Below are 22,074 nucleotides of genomic sequence, written 5' to 3'. Positions count from 1 at the left end.
TTGTAACATAAGAACAAATAAATACTTGGAAATGTGTACGTGACAGCTAAGCTTCACTTTGCTGTTCAAATGGCAAGAAAATAAGAAGGTCCATTGGTAGACGTACTCAGCTGTCATCATCAGAAGTGAAAATTATTATTTCCATTCAGAAATGAAGTTACATCTCTACAGATTTTTCTTTCCTGCTGAATTGAATACTTAGACTCTGGATATTTCCTTCTACGCTCTGATATCATTACCAGGATATTCCCCAATGATTGATGAATGCTTATAACTCTCTCTACTGTGGTTTGGACTCATGACCCATAGAATTAGATTTAGGAGAAAATCTATTCTGTTTTGACATTTTTAAACAGTAGATTTTTTATTTTTTTTTTTTTTAGAAATCTGTCATAGATTGTCAAGTTCATTTGAACAGTTGTGCCTGCTTTTCATTAGTTTATCTCTTCATACACTGATGTTCTGGACTAGCAACTGTATCTTTCTCCACTTGCTGATGTTTGCAAGCTATATTATGTGCTGTATTTGTGACAAGGTTCTCAATTTGTGCTGTTCATACAGAAGTTAAGATGATTATGAGTTATGAGTTTTATTGCTGAAGAAGTGTTTTGTAGCTGAAGAATTCATGCCAGAAATTATTCTTCTACTTCTGTTATCAATATTGAATATGATTTGGTGTGCGCTTCACAGGTTCTCTTTGTTGGTTCTGGGTTTTTTACTTGTTTGAAAATAGTTAGGCAGTTAAGGTGCATCAAGCAACCCTTTTATTCAGCCAGTTAGCCACAGAATTTAACATTGGTTGAGGCTGGAATTTTGAATCACAATTTGCACATATGTCAGTGTGCCAAATGTATATATAAACCTATATCAGTATTGTATGCATTGTAGACAAGTTTTGAACTCTTGAACTCATTCATTTGGGGGGAAAAAAAAAAATCTTTTTTTCTGCTGTAACATCAGCAACTGCAAGAACCTGTATATTCTATTATAATACTAAGGAAAAAAGGGTGGTTTATGGGTTTGGTTTTATGCTGTCTTGTAGATGCTGAGAAAGTTAGTTTCTGACTCATGTCCAGTGTTTCATCCACCAGTCCCCCAAGTCCTTCGCTACAGGGCTGCTCTCAATCCCTTCATCCCCCAGCCGATATTGATACCCGGAGTTGCCCGGTCCCAGGTGCAGGACCTTGCACTTGACCTTGTTGAACCTCATGAGGTTCACATGGGCCCACTTCTGGAGCTTGTCCAGGTCCCTCTGGATGGCATCCCATCCCTCAGGTGTGTCAACTGTACCACTCAGCTTGGTGTCATCTGCAAACTTGCTGAGGGTGTATTCAATCCCACTATCTATGTCATTGATGAAGATATTAAACAGAACTGGTCCCAATACAGACCCCTGAAGGACACCACTCATCACTGATCTCCATCTGGACATTGAGCCGTTGACCGCTACCCTCTGGATGCGACCATCCAGCCAGTTCCTTATCCACCGAACAGTCCATCCATCAAATCCATCTTTCCCCAATTTAGAGAGAAGGATGTTGTGGGGGACTGTGTCAAAGGCCTTACAGAAGTCCAGATAGATGACATCTGTGGCTCTTCCCGTGTCCACTGATGTAGTCACTCCATCAGAGAAGGCCACTAGGTTGGTCAGGCAAGACTTGCCCTTGGTGAAGCCATGCTGGCTGTCTCAAATCACCTCCCTGTCCTCCATGTGCCTCATATACATATAGGAAATATAAATATTTCCTATTAAATAGCCTCTTGGAAAAAATACATTCTGTTTTTAATATTCATACCGTTTAGATATTACAAATCTGATACTTAGTCTCCAGCACTAGTTTTCAGATGAATATTTCATATGTAATGCTTTTTGTGCATCGTAAAAGTGCTTCACAGGAAAATTAATATTACCCTATTCTGTAGATAGGCTTTATGCAGTACGTGACATTTTTTTATAAAATGTGTGTTTGTTCTCAAGCTTTTTGACTGATAGAAACTTAGTTGGATGTCAGCATGATTCTTCAGTGCTAGAGATCAGAGGTGTTTGGGAACAACCTCTGTAAGTTCTTTCCTAGATTGAGCACACTTGCTGCACTTTGTCTGTATGAATGCTTTATCCCTGAAAACAGTTATACCAAATATTTTTACAGAGGGATAAGTTATTTTTATTTCTTTGATGTTTCCCATACCTTTTTACTGTTGTCTGTTTCATATTTCTTTTTCTTTACTTTTTTGCCTTTTATCCCTTGTTCACCTGAGAAGTCACTGTTTTGGTATTTAATATTGGTGAGACAGCTAATGGTGACTTTTATAGGTTAAACCTTGTGTCAGTCTGCTATGTGTGATTTCAGCTCTTCTTTTTTCCTCCATGACAGAGGGTCTTTACACAAGATCATAGAATGAAAATGAATCAAATCAGTCAGTCTGTTTTAAAACCAGTTTTGTTCTGCTCTTAATCTTTTTTAGGCTTTAGAGCCACAGTCTAGTTGGCTTCAGTCTCTAAGCAGTTTATAAGTAATTGGTTAAAAAATTGTTAATGTTCTGCAATTATCAAAACAACTGACTTCAGTGTATTTTATGTGTGGACATGCAGATTTTCAGATGATAATTACCACTGTGCAATATTCTGCTTTATAACTATCTTTCTACTTCTGACAGGTTTCAGGAGGAGAAGATGAAATTCAACAGCTGCAAAAGGCTTTGCTAGATTATCTGGATGAGAACACAGAAACTGATGCATCATTAGTGGTAAATTTCAGCTTCCTCCTGTCAAGTTGTGGTGGGTTGACCCCGGCTGGATGCCAGGTGCCCACCAAAGCCGCTCTATCACTCCCCTCCTCAACTGGACAGGGGAGAGAAAATATAAGGAAGTGCTCATGGGTTGAGATAAGGACAGGGAGGTCACTCAGCAATTACCCTTACGGGCAAAACAGACTCAACTTGGGGAAAAAAAATTGATTTAATTTGTTACTAGTCAAATCAGAGTAGGATTATGAGAAATAAAACCAAATCTTAAAAACACCTTCTCCCCACCCCTCCCTTCTTCCCAGGCTTAACTTTACTCCCAAATTTTCTACTTCCTCCCCCCCAGTGGTGCAGGGGGATGGGGAATGGGGGTTTCGGTCAGTTCGTCAGACGTTGTTTCTGCCGCTCCTTCCTCCTCAGAGGGAGGACTCCTCACACTCTTCCCCTGCTCCAGCGTGGGGTCCCTCCCACAGGAGAAAGTCCTCCACGGACTTCTCCAGCATGAGTCCTTCCCACAGGCTACAGTTCTTCATGAACTGTTCCAGCATGGGTTCCTTCCATGGAGTGCAGTCCTTCAGGAACAGACTGCTGCAGCATGGGTCCCCCACAGGGTCACAAGCCCTGCCAGCAAACCTGCTCCAGCATGGGCTCCTCTTTCCACGGGTCCACAGGTCCTGCCAGGAGCCTGCTCCAGCGCGGTCTTCCCACAGGGTCACAGCCTCCTTTGGGCATCCGCCTGGTCCGGCTTGGGTTCCTCCACAGGCTGCAGGTGGATATCTGCTCCACCGTGGACCTCCATGAGCTGCAGGGGGACAGCCTGCCTCACCATGGTCTTCACCATGGGCTGCAGGGGAATCTCTGCTCCGGCGCCTGGAGCACCTCCTCCCCCTCCTTCTTCACTGACCTTGGTGTCTGCGGAGTTGTTTCTCTCACATCTTCTCACTCCGCTCTCTCTGGCTGCAACTGCAACTCCCCTGTAACTTCTTTTGCCTTTCTTAAATATGTTATCACAGAGGCGCTACTGCTGTCGCTGGTTGGCTCGGCCTTGGCCAGCAGCGGGTCTGACTTGGAGCCAGCTGGCATTGACTTTGTCGGACATAGGGGCAGCTTCTAGCAGCTTCTCACAGAAGCAACCCCTGTAGCCCCCCCGCTACCAAAACCTTGCCACACAAACCCAATAAACAAGTGTATATAAAAACAGTTTCAGTAATGTGTACTGACTAAAAAGATTTTTGGTTATACGTATTAGTGCTTCAATTAAATTGTCACCCTAACATATACTGTTGATTGTGTTTTCCAAAATAGTTGATGCATTAGATTCACTTAATCTCATTATAAATCTGTTAATTTTCCTTTTCTGTATCTGTTGTTTTTGTTTTCTGTGCATCCTGCTATATTTCTCTAGTTTTCTCGGAAGTTTTATATAGCTCAGTGGTTCCGTGATACAACTATGGAGACAGAGAAAGCAATTAAATCTCAGAAGGATGAGGATTCATCTGAAGGAACTCATCATGCAAAAGATGTTGAGACCACAGGACAAATCATGCATAGAGCAGAAAGTCGCAAAAAGTTTCTTCGCAGCATCATTAAAACTGCACCATCTCAGTTCAGTACATTAAAGTATGTTTCAGTACCTCTTATTTCTTTATTAGCCATGCATTTGATGTTTTAGATCATTTTTGATAAACATGTCCTAATTAACACATGGAATTTGTTGCAGGATGAATTCTGATACTGTGGACTACGAAGATGCATGTTTGATTGTTCGCTACTTGGCCTCTATGAGGCCGTTTGCCCAGAGCTTCGATATTTATTTGACACAGGTAAACTGTGCTGGAAGTCTTAGTACAGTGAAACACAGCTGGTTTCTGATTCCAAACACTTTTGCTGTAGTGTGCCATGTCTGTTCGTTGTTGAGCACAGGTATTTAACAGGCCACGACAACACCATGTGCTTTCATATTCTGTATTGATGACATAAGTGATTACGTTTCTTTTTCTTGCGTGCAATTCGTATGTCGTATTGTACATACATTATTTTATTTGTCCGTGTATGTGTATGGCAAAATCATTATAATTAGATGTACACAGTAAGGCAATAATTACAAAAGGTTGAAATCATCTTCACAGTTTCTGTAAGATGCATGCTTATGTGGTAATATTAACTCATGACAGTGAGCTTAATTTGATTTGAAAATACAAGCCAGCTTGGTCAGTTGCTTGCAGTGAATGTTACTGTCACTTTGGAAGCTATTGTTTGACCAGCGTTGTTTCTTTGCTTTTTCTGGGAGAAGAGCACTAACATGTTGGCCTGGTGACATGTTTGAACTCCAGTACTAGTTTATGTTGCGTTACTGATATTGATATGCATACAGAGCCATTTGTAAAATTATAGCACCCAAATCCAACTGTCCTGTTAAAAGAACCATGGTGAAAGCCACAACTGAATGACAAAAGTAGAGTTTAAAATGAAGGGACTTAAACTGAACATACAGCCCCTGTGTAAATCCTGTTTGGACCAGTCTTGTAGCAAATCCTAGTAAATATCCATGCTCAGTTATCAGTGCCATGAAACATCACTTGCATGCACCTTTTTACTGTCTGAGAAGGTATGTTCAATTTTTAGTAGACATATTCTTATTTTAGTTAAATTGTTTGCATGTTATTCTGCTGCCTTTTTGCCTGTTAAACATTGTTTGCTACCTTCCCAAAGCAATTGAATCTTTGTTTTTGTTCTCTTACTAGATTCTGCGTGTACTTGGTGAAAATGCAATTGCTGTTCGAACAAAAGCCATGAAGTGTTTGTCTGAGGTTGTTGCTGTAGACCCCAGTATTCTAGCCAGGGTAAAGAAGGAAATATCCGTCATGCACATACGTTCTTCTGTCGTGCTTGAAATAAATCTTTTCTTATTTTGAATCTGTGTTTCATTTGTTCTTTTTAGCTGGATATGCAACGAGGCGTTCATGGACGGTTAATGGATAACTCCACCAGTGTACGAGAAGCAGCTGTGGAGCTGCTTGGCCGATTTGTGCTCTGTCGTCCTCAGCTTGCTGAGCAGTATTATGACATGCTGATTGAAAGAATATTGGTATGGTGACTTGTGATATTTATGATAAGTGGCATTGGAAAACTTGTTTTTAACTGAGTTTATATGTTCAATAATACGGAATGATGATCCCATGAGTAAATTATATCTTATTGTTTTAATGGGGAGCATCGTGCTTTCAAGACCAACCTTGTAAAATGTGTCACTTGTTTCCAGTGAGGCTTTGTTACATCAAAAGGTAAACATATCTAGAAAGTTGTACCAGGATTATATTCCTTTTGATTCCATTATTAAGGCACAAATGAGGTGAAATGAGGAATTTTGCCATATCTCTGAAGTCTGAGATATTGGTCATTGAGGGCAGTTCAGTAGTGTGGGTGATGAAAGATCTACAACACAGTAATCTAAAGATGCCATTTGTAATCCAAAAGAAAAAAAAGATAAAACTACTTTGCTTTTCTATGCTATTTTTAGTGTTTTAAAAGGCTTCTTATTAGAGTTCTTATACAAAAAGTGGTTTTTGTCTGGGCATTCAGATAAAATACAATGTTAATTTAACTGTAAAATAACACTAGCTGTTAGCATCCATGTCAGGTTTTTAGTCAAATACTACTCATTTGCTACAGTTACATGATAAAGCATGTTTGTGAAGGGTTTTGGAGATAAGTAGCTTCATGTGCATATGAGCATGCATGAAGCAGTTCATCCTAGCATTCAGATTCAACAGGTTTTGAATAAGGTGGTATGAAGTGAAGCTCCTCATCCGTCTCCTTAGACAAAGCCTAGGAAAATGGAAAAGATTGCTGCGTGTATCTTACCCATAAGCTTTATCCAAAGGCTTGAAGTATTACAGTCCAGACCTACAAAGAATCTTGTGTGTTCCAACAAAGTAGCTAAAGCATCATCACATATAGCTTGTAAGCTCTTGAATTAAGAAGTGGAATTATACATTTGCAACATCATGAGCTCTTAGATGGGAGGGTATAAATGGAGGAAGCGTTGCAGCGTTCTGGGGACTCAGCCAGAACCTTCAGAATTGTTGCAAATGAAGTAGTACAAGTTATGCTGACCTTTTGTATAAATGCACTCCAGAATATTTTAACTGTGTTTTCTAAACAAATTTTGCAAGTCAGATTGGGTGATCTTCAAATACTAATTCATATAATACATAAATTAATTCATATTTCTGATTTGTTTTCAAGAGAGTAATGCTTTTCTCTTCACAGGATACTGGTATCAGTGTCAGAAAAAGAGTCATAAAGATACTTCGGGATATCTGTATTGAACAACCGACATTTCCCAAAATTACAGAGATGTGTGTGAAAATGATTCGGAGAGTCAATGACGAAGAAGGCATTAAGGTAGAGTGAAAAATATCCTTCAGGATTTCAATTATCGTTATTTTAGTGTTTCTATATCTTTACCAAAAAAAAAAATAAAGAAAGTATTGCATTGCTCCTTGGTAATATTTATGACTTTTATTCACTTTTAATTTTTGAAAGCAGATATCTTGGCTTTCTAAAATGCTCTCTGACTTGTTTTTCTTTCATTTCTATCTTCTGTTTTCTTGAAGTTCTTGCTGACAAAAGATTTTAAAAAGTTATTTTCTACAGTTTTTTTTCTTCTTGCAAGTGTTGTCTCTGGTACTTCTCTTTTCCAACACGTAAAACAGGCATATAAAAGTTCTTTCTGCAAACAAACTTTAAGTCAAAATTAAGTACTTGACGTTAATATATACCAGGTTTTTATGTTCTGCCTATAAAAATGATAAAGTATTCATCTGTGCTAATTTTGCATTAATTCTGAATGTTCAATTAATCGGTTATTCCTCCTAAAATGTTACTTATGTGATCATACTCTACTCTTTGTGCAATGTATATGCAGAAAGGCGCAAAACTAAGATTATGTGTTAAATTATAAACCTGACAATGATGGTTTTGTTTGATTTGGCAAAATAATTTTAAAATTGTTGGGTAATTAAGAACACATCTGTAATAATTTTGTATCACACTTCCAGTAGGATTTGAAATCTGCAACTTTAAAGCTGCAGCATATATTTTTTCCACTTGAGATACGTTAATGCCAAGTGGCTTTCTGAGAAGACTGTTAAGAAGGAGATGAACAGCTGGATCCAAGGTGCTGTTGGGAAAGGAGAATTACCTTGTTCTCCCTCCTTCTTCCCCTTGCCTTTCTAACAACATTGGAAAAAATGAGGCATTATCTTCAGTGTATTTTTTATGTTTCCATGAATGAGGAGAGCTTCTTACAACCATATGCCTTATAAGTAATTTGGGAATAATTTTGTTCACTTCCATTCTATTCCATTTTTTCCTCCATCCAAAAGCATTGGAAGGGAACATACTTCGTATGTTTGGGTGTAGAGACTTGGCTTCTCTCTTTCCCACCTTGTCACAGCTGTTTTGAAAACTCCAAAGTGACTTACCATTGCTGCTAGTTCTGCTGTAGAAATCATGATCTTGTGTTCAGTTGTCAGCTTCTCAGGGCACTGTGTTTTCCTGAGGAATGCAAATTAATGCAGGAAGGTGGTAACTCCATTTTCTGTAGCATGAGTTCCCCAGTGATCATTTTGCTGAAGCTTGCTTAGTATAACTCCTGAGTAACTCAGTGTAACTCCTGTAATAGTAGATCTGAGTCTATCTCAGATAACATTTCCTACAACAGTCTCACTTAGGTTGAATAATTCCTTATGAAATGGCACACATCATCAACAAATCTATTGTATGGATGTATTAGAAATAAAACCTGTGTGCCAAGATAAGTATTTATTTCTACTAATATTTTTTTTCCTCCAGAAATTAGTAAATGAGACATTCCAGAAGCTCTGGTTTACTCCAACTCCACACCATGACAAAGAAGCAATGACAAGGAAAATACTAAACATCACTGATGTGGTATGTTAAACAAATTTGAGTTGTGTGCAAAATCTGATTATGTTTTTAGTATCTTTGAACTATTGTCTGTAGTTTTTTAGAATACAGTAATTCAATTGTATCTCCTGGCATTGAATATATGCCAAAATTATTCAGCTGATGGAACAGACTGTAGGAAACTTTAAATGCTCACTAATCTGCTGGCAATGATAACTGGGACCACACTATATTCAGGTTGTATAAAATACTTGTTCAGTTAAAACACAACAGATTTCTATTATATTTAACATTTCCCAGGAATTGCTAGTAGCAGCATATTGTTAAGCCTAACTAAGTTGTCTCTTAAAAGAAAATTTTCCTCAAACAATTGATAACCTTTATTTTGAAAGGTTAATAAGCCATTTTAACAAATACAGGGTCATGTTCTCACTCAGGGTAAACTAGTATCTGCATAATTGTATCTGCTTTCTAGGAGCAGCAAATTAAATAGCATGTCTCCAAAATAACAAAATCTCTTTCAAAATAAAATGCTTTAATTTGTAGTGAAAATGTATTGTGTAAAAGAAGGTGGTTTAATATCAATTATACCAAGATGTAAATATCAAATAAAAATACACACTTTGTTATTTACAATTATGGGTTTAAACTTCATCCCACTTTTCAATATTTTTACAAAATGGTAGTCTAATGTGCATTTTTGCAGACTGAGAAGTCAGTCAATTTAACTTCAGCTTAACTCTCAGTTCTCCTGCCAGTTCTACTTTGGAGCACCTGTGAGCTGTTCCTAACGTATGATACCAGTGAAGGCTTGGTTTGTTTATATAAAAAATGTATATACATACATATACACACAAGTTCATTTTTAATATGTCAGGCTTGTATTTGTGCTTTAATCTGTGCAAAATGTTCTACAAAACCAAAATTTGGTTTACATTAGACTCAGCAACCTCCAGTAAGATGCATAGGCTTTGTGTTGTATGGAATACAAATTCTGGAGTGGCTTAAATGGTGAGAACTATTTTTCAAATGCAGAAGACAGTTTCTGATCTTCAAAGATATAAAATCATTGTACTGAATGCATATGAAAATATATCTATGCATGTTTACTGGTCTTTTAAGATGGCATCTCTATTGAAGTAATTTTTCCTCAGATGCCTTTTTTTATTAACCAGTTTCTTCTCAAAAATACTTCTAGGTTGCAGCTTGTAGAGATACAGGCTATGATTGGTTTGAACAGCTTCTTCAAAATGTAAGTAATGAATTTTGAATGCAGGGTACAATCATTGTTAGAATTTTAACATTTCTTTTGGTACTAAAACACACAGAAGAGGGACTACAAGAGCAATCCTTTACAGTAGACAAATTCAATTCATGCCCTTTAAACATCTGACCTTTTTTTTAATCTTCATTGGTGCAGTTTTCTTTGGCTCTGACATTAGTTTCTGTCTTTCCATATGATCTATTTTAAAAATACTTCACTTCTTGGTTTTGGGAGGGGTTTTGTTTGTTTGGTTTTTTAATTTCATAGTCTCTTCAATAATGAGTGACATAACATGAAGTCCACAGCTAAGATACTTAATTCTGAAATGAGGCATCTAGTGTAATGTAGATTTTTTAAAATGGTAGATAAGTGTATTTTTGCATCCAATATATTTGTTACACAGTTTATAGAAGCAGTGAATCTTCAGAGTATAGGTTACTTCTACGTTATATTTTACTCTGATATTTTTACTCTGATTTTTCTAAGAATTGAGCTTGCTTTGTTTATATCTCTTAACCTGTGTTATCATTCTCCGATACATCATGTATGCACTGGTTAATTTTCAAGCAAAAAAACCTTTTTGATTTTACTTTAGCCTGGAGTGCCATGAAAATAGGTAGCCAAGTAAACCAGAGCCTCTTAATGCCTGCACTGAAGAAGAGGCTATATATAGTATGGTCTCAGTCCTTCTTAGATATTAAAGGATCTTCATGGACACAATTTCAGTACCGGAAGTCATACAGAAGAAGGCTGATTAAAATGTTCATAAAACTATGTTTCATCTTCATTTGATATTTTTGCTTAGTGTCAAAAACAGCATTCCTTTTGGATTTGCTCTTTTTTTCCCTAAGCATTTTAAAAGCCTTCTAACTCCTATTAGTTACTGCTGGCAAGTATGACTACACTATTGTTTTCTGCATTATTTCATTAAGCGAAGTTAGCTTTCATCCCAATGCCAAAATCAGTAGAACTTTTCTCTTCTGTTTTTTTACTGCAGTTAATTTTTCTTTACTTCTCCTGCATTTTGGTTTGATATCTTACTTCCCTTGATTTTTTTCTTCACCATGTAACTCTTATGGAAAAGTTAAATAAATGCTTTTGTAGTGTAAAATCCTTGTGTACCTGTAGTAATTGTTATAAAACCAGCATGTATCCAATGTAAATGAATGCACCCTTAATACTAAATCATTCTCTGTTTCATCTGCTACAGCTGTTGAAATCAGAAGAGGATGCCTCATACAAACCTGTGAAGAAAGCCTGTACTCAACTTGTTGACAATTTGGTTGAGCACATTCTTAAGTATGAGGAATCTTTATCAGGTAATATTTACAACCCGGTAGCTAAACTCCTTTGAATTTTATATGATACTGTAACAGTGGTTGTTCAAATTACTATCCTGAAAAGCTACTGTTACAGAATTCCTATTACAAAACTTATGCTAATGAATTATTGCTCTTATTATGATCTTTTGAGCACTGTATAGTAATAAAGTTTCCTTAATTTTTACTAGCTAGCCACAATAACAGAACTACTTTTAAAATAACTTGATCAAACTTTCCAATCACTAAAACCAAAATAAACGTGGCAAGTTTTATTTACATTAGTATATTCTACAGTTGTAATAGGCATCGTTGGCTGGGCCAGTGTTCTGTGTACAGTAAGTAGTTTAAAAACTAGTGATGTCTTTGAAGCATCTTTGCTTCTTTTTTCACGTATTTTGTGATCACATATAAATGTTAACACATTATATTCTCATCTCTAACCTAATAAGAATATTCTGTATTGTTCATGAAACAGATATTCAAATAATGTTTAAGCCGTATGTTTTTCATTGCTCAGACATTACTGGGACTTCATATCCTTTTTGTATTTTCTAATCTTTTGCAGATTCTGACAACAAAGGTGTAAATTCTGGTCGCTTGGTTGCTTGCATAACCACTTTGTTCTTATTCAGCAAAATCAGGCCCCAGCTAATGGTCAAACATGCCATGACCATGCAGCCATACCTGACCACTAAATGTAGTGTAAGTAGAGAAAATCAGTCTTTTTTTTCCCCAGATAATTAAGTATGGAAATGAATGGCTGTCTTGTATACTTGATGAAATGGAAGGTAGGAAGAGAAAAATTAAAATTGTGTTTTTATTTCATGGGCATCATAGCTTCTGAAGATACTAGGTCCTTTTGATGATCTCTGTAGCTTCTAAGATGCTGTTCCTCACCCTCTACCTCCACATTTTACAGCCAAATGAAACTGAAACCTGTGCTGCCTCTTTCCCTTGAGGACTAAGACACAGTTTTTCACCTGTTATGAAATAATTTCTTAAAATTGTTTTGTTTTATAGTCACAGTCTTAAAAGCAGTTAATATTTAACATATGAATCTTAAGACTAAAGACTTAAGGGTATGGTTCCATAAGATAGAGTGATCTAACATATAGCAAATATATCAGAAGGAAAATGTCCTGCTCCATCCTCTTCCGTACTTCACCTCTCACTTCACTAGCTCTAATGTTTTTGTATTCCCCTGTAAGACAGTTTAGCTTACAAAAATGGTAGAGAACTATAATGCTGAACCCCTGCACTCCAGTAAAATGGCCCCTGTCCTCTGAAACATTGCAGTGCTTTCTGCCATTTTGATTAGCACAGTTGGCTCAGCGAAGGTTGTAATGGACCCCTGATCTGGCAGAAGGAGCAGGACAGGATCATGCAGCCATGGCTCAAGGAGGAGTGTGGGTGGGTGGCAGCAATCCATTACATTAGGTCAGCTGCCCAGGGCAGGCTTGAGAGTAATTGTTATCAGTTTAGATTGTAGGTACAGCCTAGCATTTTCCAGGTTCAGACCTGGCACGTTCTCTAGGCATGTTTACAACAGACTTCTAGAGCTATTTCTGATCAAACAGTATAGGAAAGGGTTATCTGATTATTTACTTGCTGCAACCCATTTGGTGGGTTACATCAGTTTTGTACTTACACAGATTGAGATGAATTGTAGAATTATCACTGTCAGCTTGAATATGTTCGATAGCTTGATAGTAGCATTTGGGAATTATCCTATCCTGATTAGTGAGCTTGATTTGTCAAAAAAAGTCCATTTCTAGCAGGATGTATCTTTAATAGATAAACGTTTTCCGTAGATTCCTTACAATACATATACAGTCACGATAATGCAAACTAGTAGTAATTTCAGTTGTAATTTCTACACTTGTGTGCATTATTACCTATTTTGTTTAAGGCACATTGAGTCATAGCACAACTTCATTTTGTTGCTGACACCTGTTTCCAGGCATTGTGTGTCCTCTAGTGTGCATGTGTCAGGAAGAGTTCCTAGATTTATTGTAGGACTCCAAAAAATTATCAGGACCGAAAGTTTTCACGTCTGTCACAACCTTGATGAGATGTGAAGTTCTGCTTGTACAGATTTTTTTTTTCCAGAAGTTCTGTAGAAAACAGAACTAGGTGTCATAATAATATATAATTTAATAGCAGATGTAGACTATATAAAAATTCTTTTAGATCTTTCCCAAATATCTTACATGAGTTGGGATTTTTGACTATCAGTGCATTTAATAATACTTAGCTTGTACGAAACACAGCCAGAAATGTTGAATGCTATAAATACTGTTGTTTCAGACCCAGAATGATTTCATGGTGATCTGCAATGTTGCAAAAATCTTAGAGCTTGTAGTGCCACTAATGGAGCACCCAAGTGAGACCTTTCTTGCCACTATTGAGGAAGACCTCATGAAACTCATCATCAAATATGGCATGACGGTAAGCTTTTAATTGCTACTATTCAGTTGATTCCATTTCACAGTGTGAAATACATGGTTTTGATTTAAAGAAAGTCTGTCTTCATTACGAAGATAACTTTTGAGCCATGAAAAATCAAGTGTACTTGGTATACTGGAGTTTGTATGTGTTGTTGCTATGTTGTAATGAGTTTGAGCAGGTTTTCAGAACACTCTAGGAGATGGACGTTAGATCCATTAGATTGTTAGTTTTAGTTCAGCATAGCTTTTTCCTACATAACTTCACAAAAATCTCAATTTTAACTTCTAAATATATAATTCATTTGTTCTTTCTTGCTCCTAGGTTGTTCAGCATTGTGTGAGCTGTCTTGGGGCTGTTGTGAACAAGGTCACCCAGAACTATAAATTTGTGTGGGCCTGTTTTAATAGATACTACGGTAAGTAAAATCACAACATGTAATTGTCACTTTTCAGTTTTGGCTACAAGTCTTACCTCAGGGATACACCACAATTAAACACTGTGATCAAAACTTTTATCTTACTGTAGGTGCACTTTCGAAATTAAAAAGTCAACACCAAGAAGACCCCAACAGTACAATACTTACTGCCAATAAACCAGCACTCCTTAGATCACTTTTCACTGTTGGAGCACTGTGTCGTCATTTTGATTTTGATCAGGAAGATTTTAAGGGCAACAGTAAGGTAAAATAACTTGTATTTACTCTCCATGTCTTAGATACATTGAATGCTCCACCTTAATTTGAAAGCACCTTATTCCTAGTCCCTCAAAACTCTGTATTTTTTCATAATGCATACAGTATAGCTTTTTGGTTTTTAAATACATGGTTTTGCAAAGGCCATGCAGTAAGATTGTGTTTCTCCTTTTCTTTCTGATATACTTTTTATAAGAGATTAAAAACATCTGTTTCATCTTCAAATAGCTATTATTTTTGTTTTAATTTGCTCAGGTTAACATTAAGGATAAAGTACTTGAACTGCTGATGTATTTTACAAAGCATTCAGATGAAGAAGTACAGACAAAAGCCATTATTGGCCTTGGTAAGAAATATTAATAGTTTTTATTATTATTCTGCTATAGTAAAAATCCATGCGTATCAGTAGGAATTCATGTATTTATGTAGTTGCAAGGGAGTTTGTTTAATATCAGTTTACTGCATGTTTTATTTGAGAACTGGCTATAGAAAAGTTGTCAAAGGGTTGCTAATTGCATACTTCTGCAGCAGAGTGGATGCTTTTGACAGTAAATGCCTTTTGATGTGTGACCAAGTCTTAAAGTGCAGTGGATTTCCAAAGAAATGGAGATGTTATTTTTTCTCCACATGCAAATCTGTTGTAACTCCAAATCTTGTTTTTCAGTCCACAAGGTATGGTTAAAGAACAACTAGAAAAAGTGCTGGAAAAAATTTGAACATTTTAAGTGTAGGAGCAGATATTCTGCAGGAGTCACGGGAACTCTGGCAGTTTATACCAGCTGGGGGGTGCTCTGTGAGATTCCGTGAGTCATTGAGATGATGTCATAGTCTAGATATTACAGTTTGTTTCAGGATTTTAGCTATATTTCACTTTTTAAGTAGATTCTTTATCTGAAGGCATTAGTATGGTATTTCAGTGACTTGCAGTAGTATGTGAACTGCCATTGAGTGGTCTGTATCATGTTCGTCCTATGCTTAAGGACAAAAACTGTATATGTGGGAGAATCTTGTTTGGACAGATAGGCCTTGGTTTCTGGAAGAGTTCAGTTCATGGTTATGGCTTAGTCTAAAACTTGTCTCCCAGGCATGTGAGCTTGCATTGTATAGTTTAACTGTGGACAAGAATTTGCCTCTTTATGTTGCAGTTTAGGTGGCTTTTTAGATGTCCTGCTTCAATTCAGGCTAGGTAGGGCTCCGAGGATAAGGACCAAGACTAAACCTTGATTTCATGCTCTATGAGAAACAATTTCAGACAGCTGAGTGGGATTAATGGCTTTAGAGTTGCCTCTGTTGCAGGAGCAATGCTATGGTTTTCTGGACTAGGAGTTTTTCTAGGCATTACATCAAGGTGCACAATACTTACTGTAGTCCAGTCCAATTTAATTGTCCTCTACAGAATATTGCATGTGGGATAGGGGCTGTCTTCCTAACCATAGACATGATTGCTTTGCTCATGGATGTGGACAATGTTGCATTTGCCAAAAATGTTTCTAAATTATAGACTGAGCTGTGATTAGTTTGGGGGAACGGAGGAAAATGGGGGTGGCTGTCAGTAGGCATTCTTCAGATTTCTTTTTCCCTGCCTGTAAGCATATCATTCTTTATTTTAAATAAACCTCAGAGAACTGTTTTCAGTGATACGTTGATCTCATCTAAATACTGGTTCCATTTTGAGGGTGGCAGTTGGATGTATGGAGATTTGGTAGACAGTGCAAAGTTCCACCTTACAGGCTGGTAATTGAGCAAAGTTGTCAAAGCCATTCAATGTTTGTGTGCAACAATAAGGTGAACAGGACTAGCAAGCTAATTCAACATTTATACACAGTGAAGGCATCAGGTGAAGAGTGTGTACTTTCCTATCAGCAATTATTAGTGTGTCATTTCAGTAAGGACACTCAACGGTTTTAGCCTTTGCTTTGAGATGTCATTGCTGTTGAGGGATTAAGCTTAACCATAAGCATAATAATTATGGTTATGCCTCTATTCCAGATGTGTACTTGCAAGGCAGGTTGAGGATATAAAATTTTGTTAGTAAATTTAGCTAAACCTGTAAGTATCTAACAGGTAATGTCTTACTCAGCCAAGTTCAGTGCTTACTCTTAAGACTCTTAACACAGTGAAAAAAAGGTATGAAGAGAAGTGGCATAAGCGCAGACCTAAGATGTGAAGTCAGTAGGTGCCTTTTTTCATCTCCTATGATAAATTCTTACGTCAAGTAGGATTTCTTCCTTGCTTACGGGGGATGGAAAAATAATTTCCTTGAGAATACTGGTGGTTTAGACTCCTTTAAGTGAATGAAGGAAAAGAAGTGCTGTGGGTGGTTACACATATATGCACATGCTTTTCATTTTTAAAATAAACCTTAAGAAATGGGTTGGACTTGCTCAGAGGTAGTCAACTTATAAACATCAATATACACCTGTATAGAGTGCACAATTATACCAAATACTCCAAAGACCATCATCGTCCCTTTTTCTTTTTCTCCTCTTTCCCCTCCACCTCACCTGCTTCTCTCTGCTTCTTGTTTTGAGACTGAAATGAGATCTTAAACACACTGAGGTCTTGCCCTGAACTTAGCCTTTACCTGCACTGTCTTTTCTGTGTGTATGGAGCCGCTTTTAAAAACTTGACTCGGTCTTCCCTTTGTTACAGCTATTTTTATTATACATTGCTTTTGCATAATTTTATTTGTTTTCATTCCCCCCCCTTCTTCTTTTATGTTCATATGCTTTCTGTGTGTTCATTCACAATCTTAGTTTCCTGCAGTCATAAAAAATACATTTAATGTCTGCTTTTCTTGAACAGTCTTAAAAAAGAAAAATCAAGGAGTTAAACATACTTAAATTGGGATGTTATGTTCCCATTACTATTTTTTATAATACTCTGTAAGAGTGTCAGCAGCACTTCTAAATCTACGTACATGATCTAAAATGGTACATACTGTCAATAATTTAGAAGAGTTTTTATTAATATAGACTAAGAACAACCAGTTCCTTGACAAGGGTAAGGCTGCAGCTGAAAACAGTTCTATAGTGTGTATCTTCCAACAGATGTAGTCTTGGGAATGCTTCAGATAGTTTTCAAGAGAAGACCTTAATAGGTATATGAATAATGACAGCAAGAGGTATAAATTTTACTGTGTTCACTGTGTTATTTTTAAATACTTGTGATATTTAACAATTTTTCCACATTTGCTCTGCCTGCATATGAATAACTCTTCACAGTTTCAGCAGAATGTTTTTCTCCAAATGTATTAGAAAAACAACAGGTAATTTTTAGTAATGTTCCTCCCTTGTTCTTGTGAGAGCTCCTAGTCATTCAGATGCAGGCCACTACACTGGACACGCTTCCAGAGCTGTATAACTCTTCTTAGTGCAGCTGCCCTGGGTCAACACCCCATCTTTATGCATCAAAACAGAGTCATGGCTAACAGAACTGTCATGGCTAACAGAACTCCTTATAAGCTATGGATGGTGTCCATATAGAAAAGCAATACTGTTTGGACTAGAAAAGGCTGTGCTATTGGGAGGAGATAAATTTCATACCTCTATTTTGAAGAAAGACTTAAAAAGCAGAAATACGATTTCTAGATGATAATAACGTAGAATATTTCCTCTTTTTTTCCACCCTTAGGATTTGCATTTATACAACACCCAAGTTTAATGTTCGAACAGGAAGTGAAGACGCTGTACAACAGCATTCTTTCAGATAAGAACTGTTCAGTAAACTTAAAAATCCAAGTGTTAAAAAACCTCCAGACCTACTTGCAGGAGGAGGATACACGTATGCAGCAGGCAGACAGAGACTGTAAGTGTTGAGTTCCTCTGTGCTAATGAGGCATGCAAAACCTAACTTTCTTGCATACAATTACTCTATATGTGAACTGAGTCACTTAAGATTGTTACCAGATCAGTAATATTGTTCTCAAAGTATCTTAGAATAGTTTTCAAAAATTCATTCTGTGCATGGGTGTATACACATAATAGGTATATTATTCACTTTCAAGATGTATAAATCCTGGAAGCAATCCAGAATGCATTATTGCTGTAATGATGGTAGTAATACTTTTTATCAAAATCTGCTCTAAGGTTAATTTGCAGGTAGAAAATAATAAATATAACATAAGAAATTTTTTTAATGGAAAATCTTTATTAAGGAACAAGACTTTAATTAGAGTCATATCTCTTTAGTTTTTTGATGTATATTTACCATCAGACTATTCTACATTTCATGAGATCGTAAACCCATTTTGAGACAGCTGAAATGTGTGTGTATTGTAAAGCTTAAAGATCAGCATGCGTCAGGTAATGGCAAAGTAAATGATTATACTGTGGTGAGTGTGCTGTTGCTTTTGTCCTTTTTGCAGGGAAAAAAGTAGCAAAACAGGAAGACCTGAAAGAAATGGGTGATATTTCCTCAGGGATGAGTAGTTCCATCATGCAGCTATATCTCAAACAGGTCCTTGAGGCTTTCTTTCATACCCAGTCCAGTGTACGCCACTTTGCTCTAAATGTCATTGCACTGACGTTAAACCAGGGTCTCATCCATCCTGTTCAGGTATGGTAGGCTTTTATGATGGGAGGTTTTGTTATTCAGGTTTTCAGAGGTTTTCACACTTGCTACATAAATTTCCAGTTTTTCTCTCCAGCTATGTTATGGTAATTTCTTATTGCAGCAAGGGGCCTTTACAGAAAGCATATTTTGAAATCTGTTTTATGTTGTTTAGCCAGTGAGATTCCAAATGCTGTATTTTCTATTTTTGGATCAAGATGTGAAAGCCCAGCCAGTGCCTAAAGAGCATGTACAAATGTACATTGGAGCGTATTTCTGTTACAAATTTCAGGTGTATGCCAAGTTGTTTTCTTCATTTGATTCTTTGTCCTGGAAAATGTGTTAGCTTGCCTCCATCTCAGTCCCCATGTCCTCCAAACACTATGGAATTCCACAGTCAATATCAGAACTTCAGTCATCATCTCCATTATTCTTTGCTTACATAATGTTTTTGTAATTATTTTTTATACTGCAGCCATTGTGCATGTTCAGTCATAAGTGGTGGTGGTTTGTTTTTTTTTAAATGGCATTTTTTGTAGTGTAAATTGACTTTAGAGTTTGAGAGAAAGGGAAATACTACCTGAAACCTCACACAACTTCTGTAATTTATAATGCTGGTGTCTCATGTATTTTGTACTATTTGCTTGCAAAAACTAGTCAGGTAGTAAGTTGCATAGAGCTTCCTATTCTAGTTTCTGCAGTAGTCAGAATATAACAAGAACAATAGTGTAGTGGAAGCACAAAGACTGAGAAAGAGGAGGTACAATGACTCTGAATAATCATTTTGTTTGCTTTTCAAGTGTGTGCCATACTTAATTGCTATGGGCACAGATCCGGAGCCCTCTATGCGAAATAAAGCTGACCAGCAGTTGGTGGAAATAGACAAAAAATATGCTGGGTTCATTCACGTAAGTAATTCTAATTTAACATTTTACAAAATACTGTTATGTTCTCTAGTGGTTCAACACCTGAATATGCCTCAGCTACAGAAAAAGGATATAAAGTAACAGAAAACCAATAACTCTAAGCAGTTGTGAAGATGATCTTGACTCTTTCCCCTGTTTGGAGATGTCTGTTCTTAGAAATAGAAAGGATATAATAATTTGAAGTGTCTCTTCGAGTCCAAAATTTCCTTTAATTTATAATTCACAGTAATATTTTCCTCACTGAATAGTACTTAAGACCATTTATTTGATAAGAGGTAAGGACAGCTGTTTCATAATGTTTAGCAATGATTTTCCTGTGTCAGTGTACTAGGGAAGAGACACCTTGTAAAACTAGAAGTCTTTAGTGTATATGTATTAGAACGTTAAGGCATCAAGGCTTTATAATTTGTAATCTAAGCAGAAGGAACATAGGAAGCTGTTTAGATCTGAGGGAGATCTTGCTGAAAGGAAAATCTGAGGGCTAAGTGAGGACTTGTGGAGTTGTGGCGTAGTGCCAATAATTCTGCTTAAGATCTGAAATTGAGCTGCAGCATCTTCTCCTTATTTCAGAAGGCCCCAGTCTAGGCTCAGTGTGTGTACTACATTGTGGGACTTCTCATATCTGCTTGTATTCCACTGCAGTTGGAGCATTGCACTGTTGGTGGCATCCAGACAGATACCTAATGCCATAGGTGAAGGCTAGCAATTGAAATTTGCTATGTAGGCAGCTGCGATTTAAGACAACATATAGATGAAGGGACAGCTTTGCTGAACAGCAGCAGAGGTGGTATGATGAGAGTTGGATATGCAGCCTAACTAGAGATTCAGTTTGTTCTGAAACTAGAGCAGGACCCTTGAAGTAAGTAAAATCAGCTGGAAATTACAGGATATATGCAAAAAAACCCTCACTTTCTGTTTGTTAGTCCTATTGTACTAATATAGACTCAGTTGTTGGTTTCACTACAAGTGACATGAAGCATACACATTTGGTAGAATATTCTGTTCATGTATGAAAACATTTCAGTATTCTTGAAAATTGTTTAAATTGGAATACCTGGCTGTAGTGGGTATACAGATTAGCTGTATGTTTCTAACAGAATTTACAGTGAAAGCAGTTCACAAGACATTCTGATCTCTGCCACAAGTTCTGTTTTAATCAGTTTGCCAACTCACAAGGTAGTATTGCCTCAGTGCATGTTTTAAAGTTAAACTTCAGAGGAGCATCCACTTAAAAAGAGTAAGTTTTACTGCTTTGAAAGCAATGGTTTAAATAAAAATAAATACATTTCCATTTCAGATGAAAGCAGTGGCTGGTATGAAGATGTCTTACCAGGTACAACAGGCAATTAATACCTGCCCAAAAGATCCTGTAAGAGGTTTTAGACACGATGAATCATCCAGTGCATTGTGTTCACACCTATACTCCATGATCCGAGGGAACCGTCAACACAGACGAGCGTTTCTAATTTCTTTACTCAACCTCTTTGATGATACTGCAGTAAGCATCACATTTCCTTCACTTAAAAATAAATTAAAATACAGCATTACAAGCTTAAATTCTCCTTTTACAATGTGTTTTTATGACAATTATTGACAGTTTTATTTCCCTAATGTACTTAGTTTTGCTTTGTAATATAATAATATATAATATGTAGTATAATAATATATAATAAATTATATATTACCTATATAATATTACCTATATAATCGAATGCAGTTGTTACTTTTGCATCATTCTGTACCTTTCTATATCCAGTTTGGACTGATCAGAAATAATGTATCTTCAGGTATGACTAAGTTTTGCATATATACATGTTGTTTAGAGTGGGTTTGGGAGGGTGCATAGAATAAAATTTGTGATCGTGTTTTTGCTCTAGACTGTTAGGAACACAGGATAAGTGTATAAATCTAAGATATTTGTATGTGTATTTATATGTACCTTTTTTTTAACTTCCAGAAAACAGAGGTGAATATGCTCTTGTACATAGCAGACAATCTAGCCTGTTTTCCTTATCAAACACAGGAAGAGCCACTGTTTATAATGCATCATATAGACATTACACTATCAGTTTCTGGTAGCAACCTACTACAGTCATTTAAAGAGGTATGTGCATTTGTATTTCAGTATATTTATTATGGTGGCAACATAAGCGTCTCTATAATGTAGTCGATTTTTCAGTGAATGAAGTACCA

General features: G+C 36.7%; 1 protein-coding gene across 4 annotated transcripts in view; it reads left to right on the top strand.

The window, feature by feature from the left end:
- Positions 1-22,074, top strand: part of NIPBL (NIPBL cohesin loading factor) — a 159,736-nt gene that overhangs the window by 133,350 nt on the left and 4,312 nt on the right. For all 4 annotated transcript variants that reach the window (XM_050913707.1, XM_050913706.1, XM_050913703.1 and 1 more), the window contains 19 exons: positions 2,659-2,748; positions 4,151-4,365; positions 4,466-4,568; positions 5,490-5,588; positions 5,687-5,833; positions 7,018-7,152; positions 8,605-8,703; positions 9,878-9,931; positions 11,154-11,262; positions 11,831-11,967; positions 13,573-13,713; positions 14,035-14,128; positions 14,239-14,393; positions 14,660-14,750; positions 18,038-18,211; positions 18,771-18,961; positions 19,756-19,863; positions 21,179-21,379; positions 21,839-21,985. In XM_050913707.1, the coding sequence (XP_050769664.1) occupies positions 2,659-2,748; positions 4,151-4,365; positions 4,466-4,568; positions 5,490-5,588; positions 5,687-5,833; positions 7,018-7,152; positions 8,605-8,703; positions 9,878-9,931; positions 11,154-11,262; positions 11,831-11,967; positions 13,573-13,713; positions 14,035-14,128; positions 14,239-14,393; positions 14,660-14,750; positions 18,038-18,211; positions 18,771-18,961; positions 19,756-19,863; positions 21,179-21,379; positions 21,839-21,985 (2,490 nt within the window). The remainder of the gene's footprint in view (positions 1-2,658; positions 2,749-4,150; positions 4,366-4,465; positions 4,569-5,489; positions 5,589-5,686; positions 5,834-7,017; positions 7,153-8,604; positions 8,704-9,877; positions 9,932-11,153; positions 11,263-11,830; positions 11,968-13,572; positions 13,714-14,034; positions 14,129-14,238; positions 14,394-14,659; positions 14,751-18,037; positions 18,212-18,770; positions 18,962-19,755; positions 19,864-21,178; positions 21,380-21,838; positions 21,986-22,074) is intronic.

The sequence above is a fragment of the Gymnogyps californianus genome, chromosome Z, assembly GCF_018139145.2.
Source record: "Gymnogyps californianus isolate 813 chromosome Z, ASM1813914v2, whole genome shotgun sequence".
Taxonomy (NCBI): domain Eukaryota; kingdom Metazoa; phylum Chordata; class Aves; order Accipitriformes; family Cathartidae; genus Gymnogyps; species Gymnogyps californianus.
Note: the sequence above shows the minus strand (reverse complement) of the source record. Positions and strands in the feature narration are given on the sequence as shown.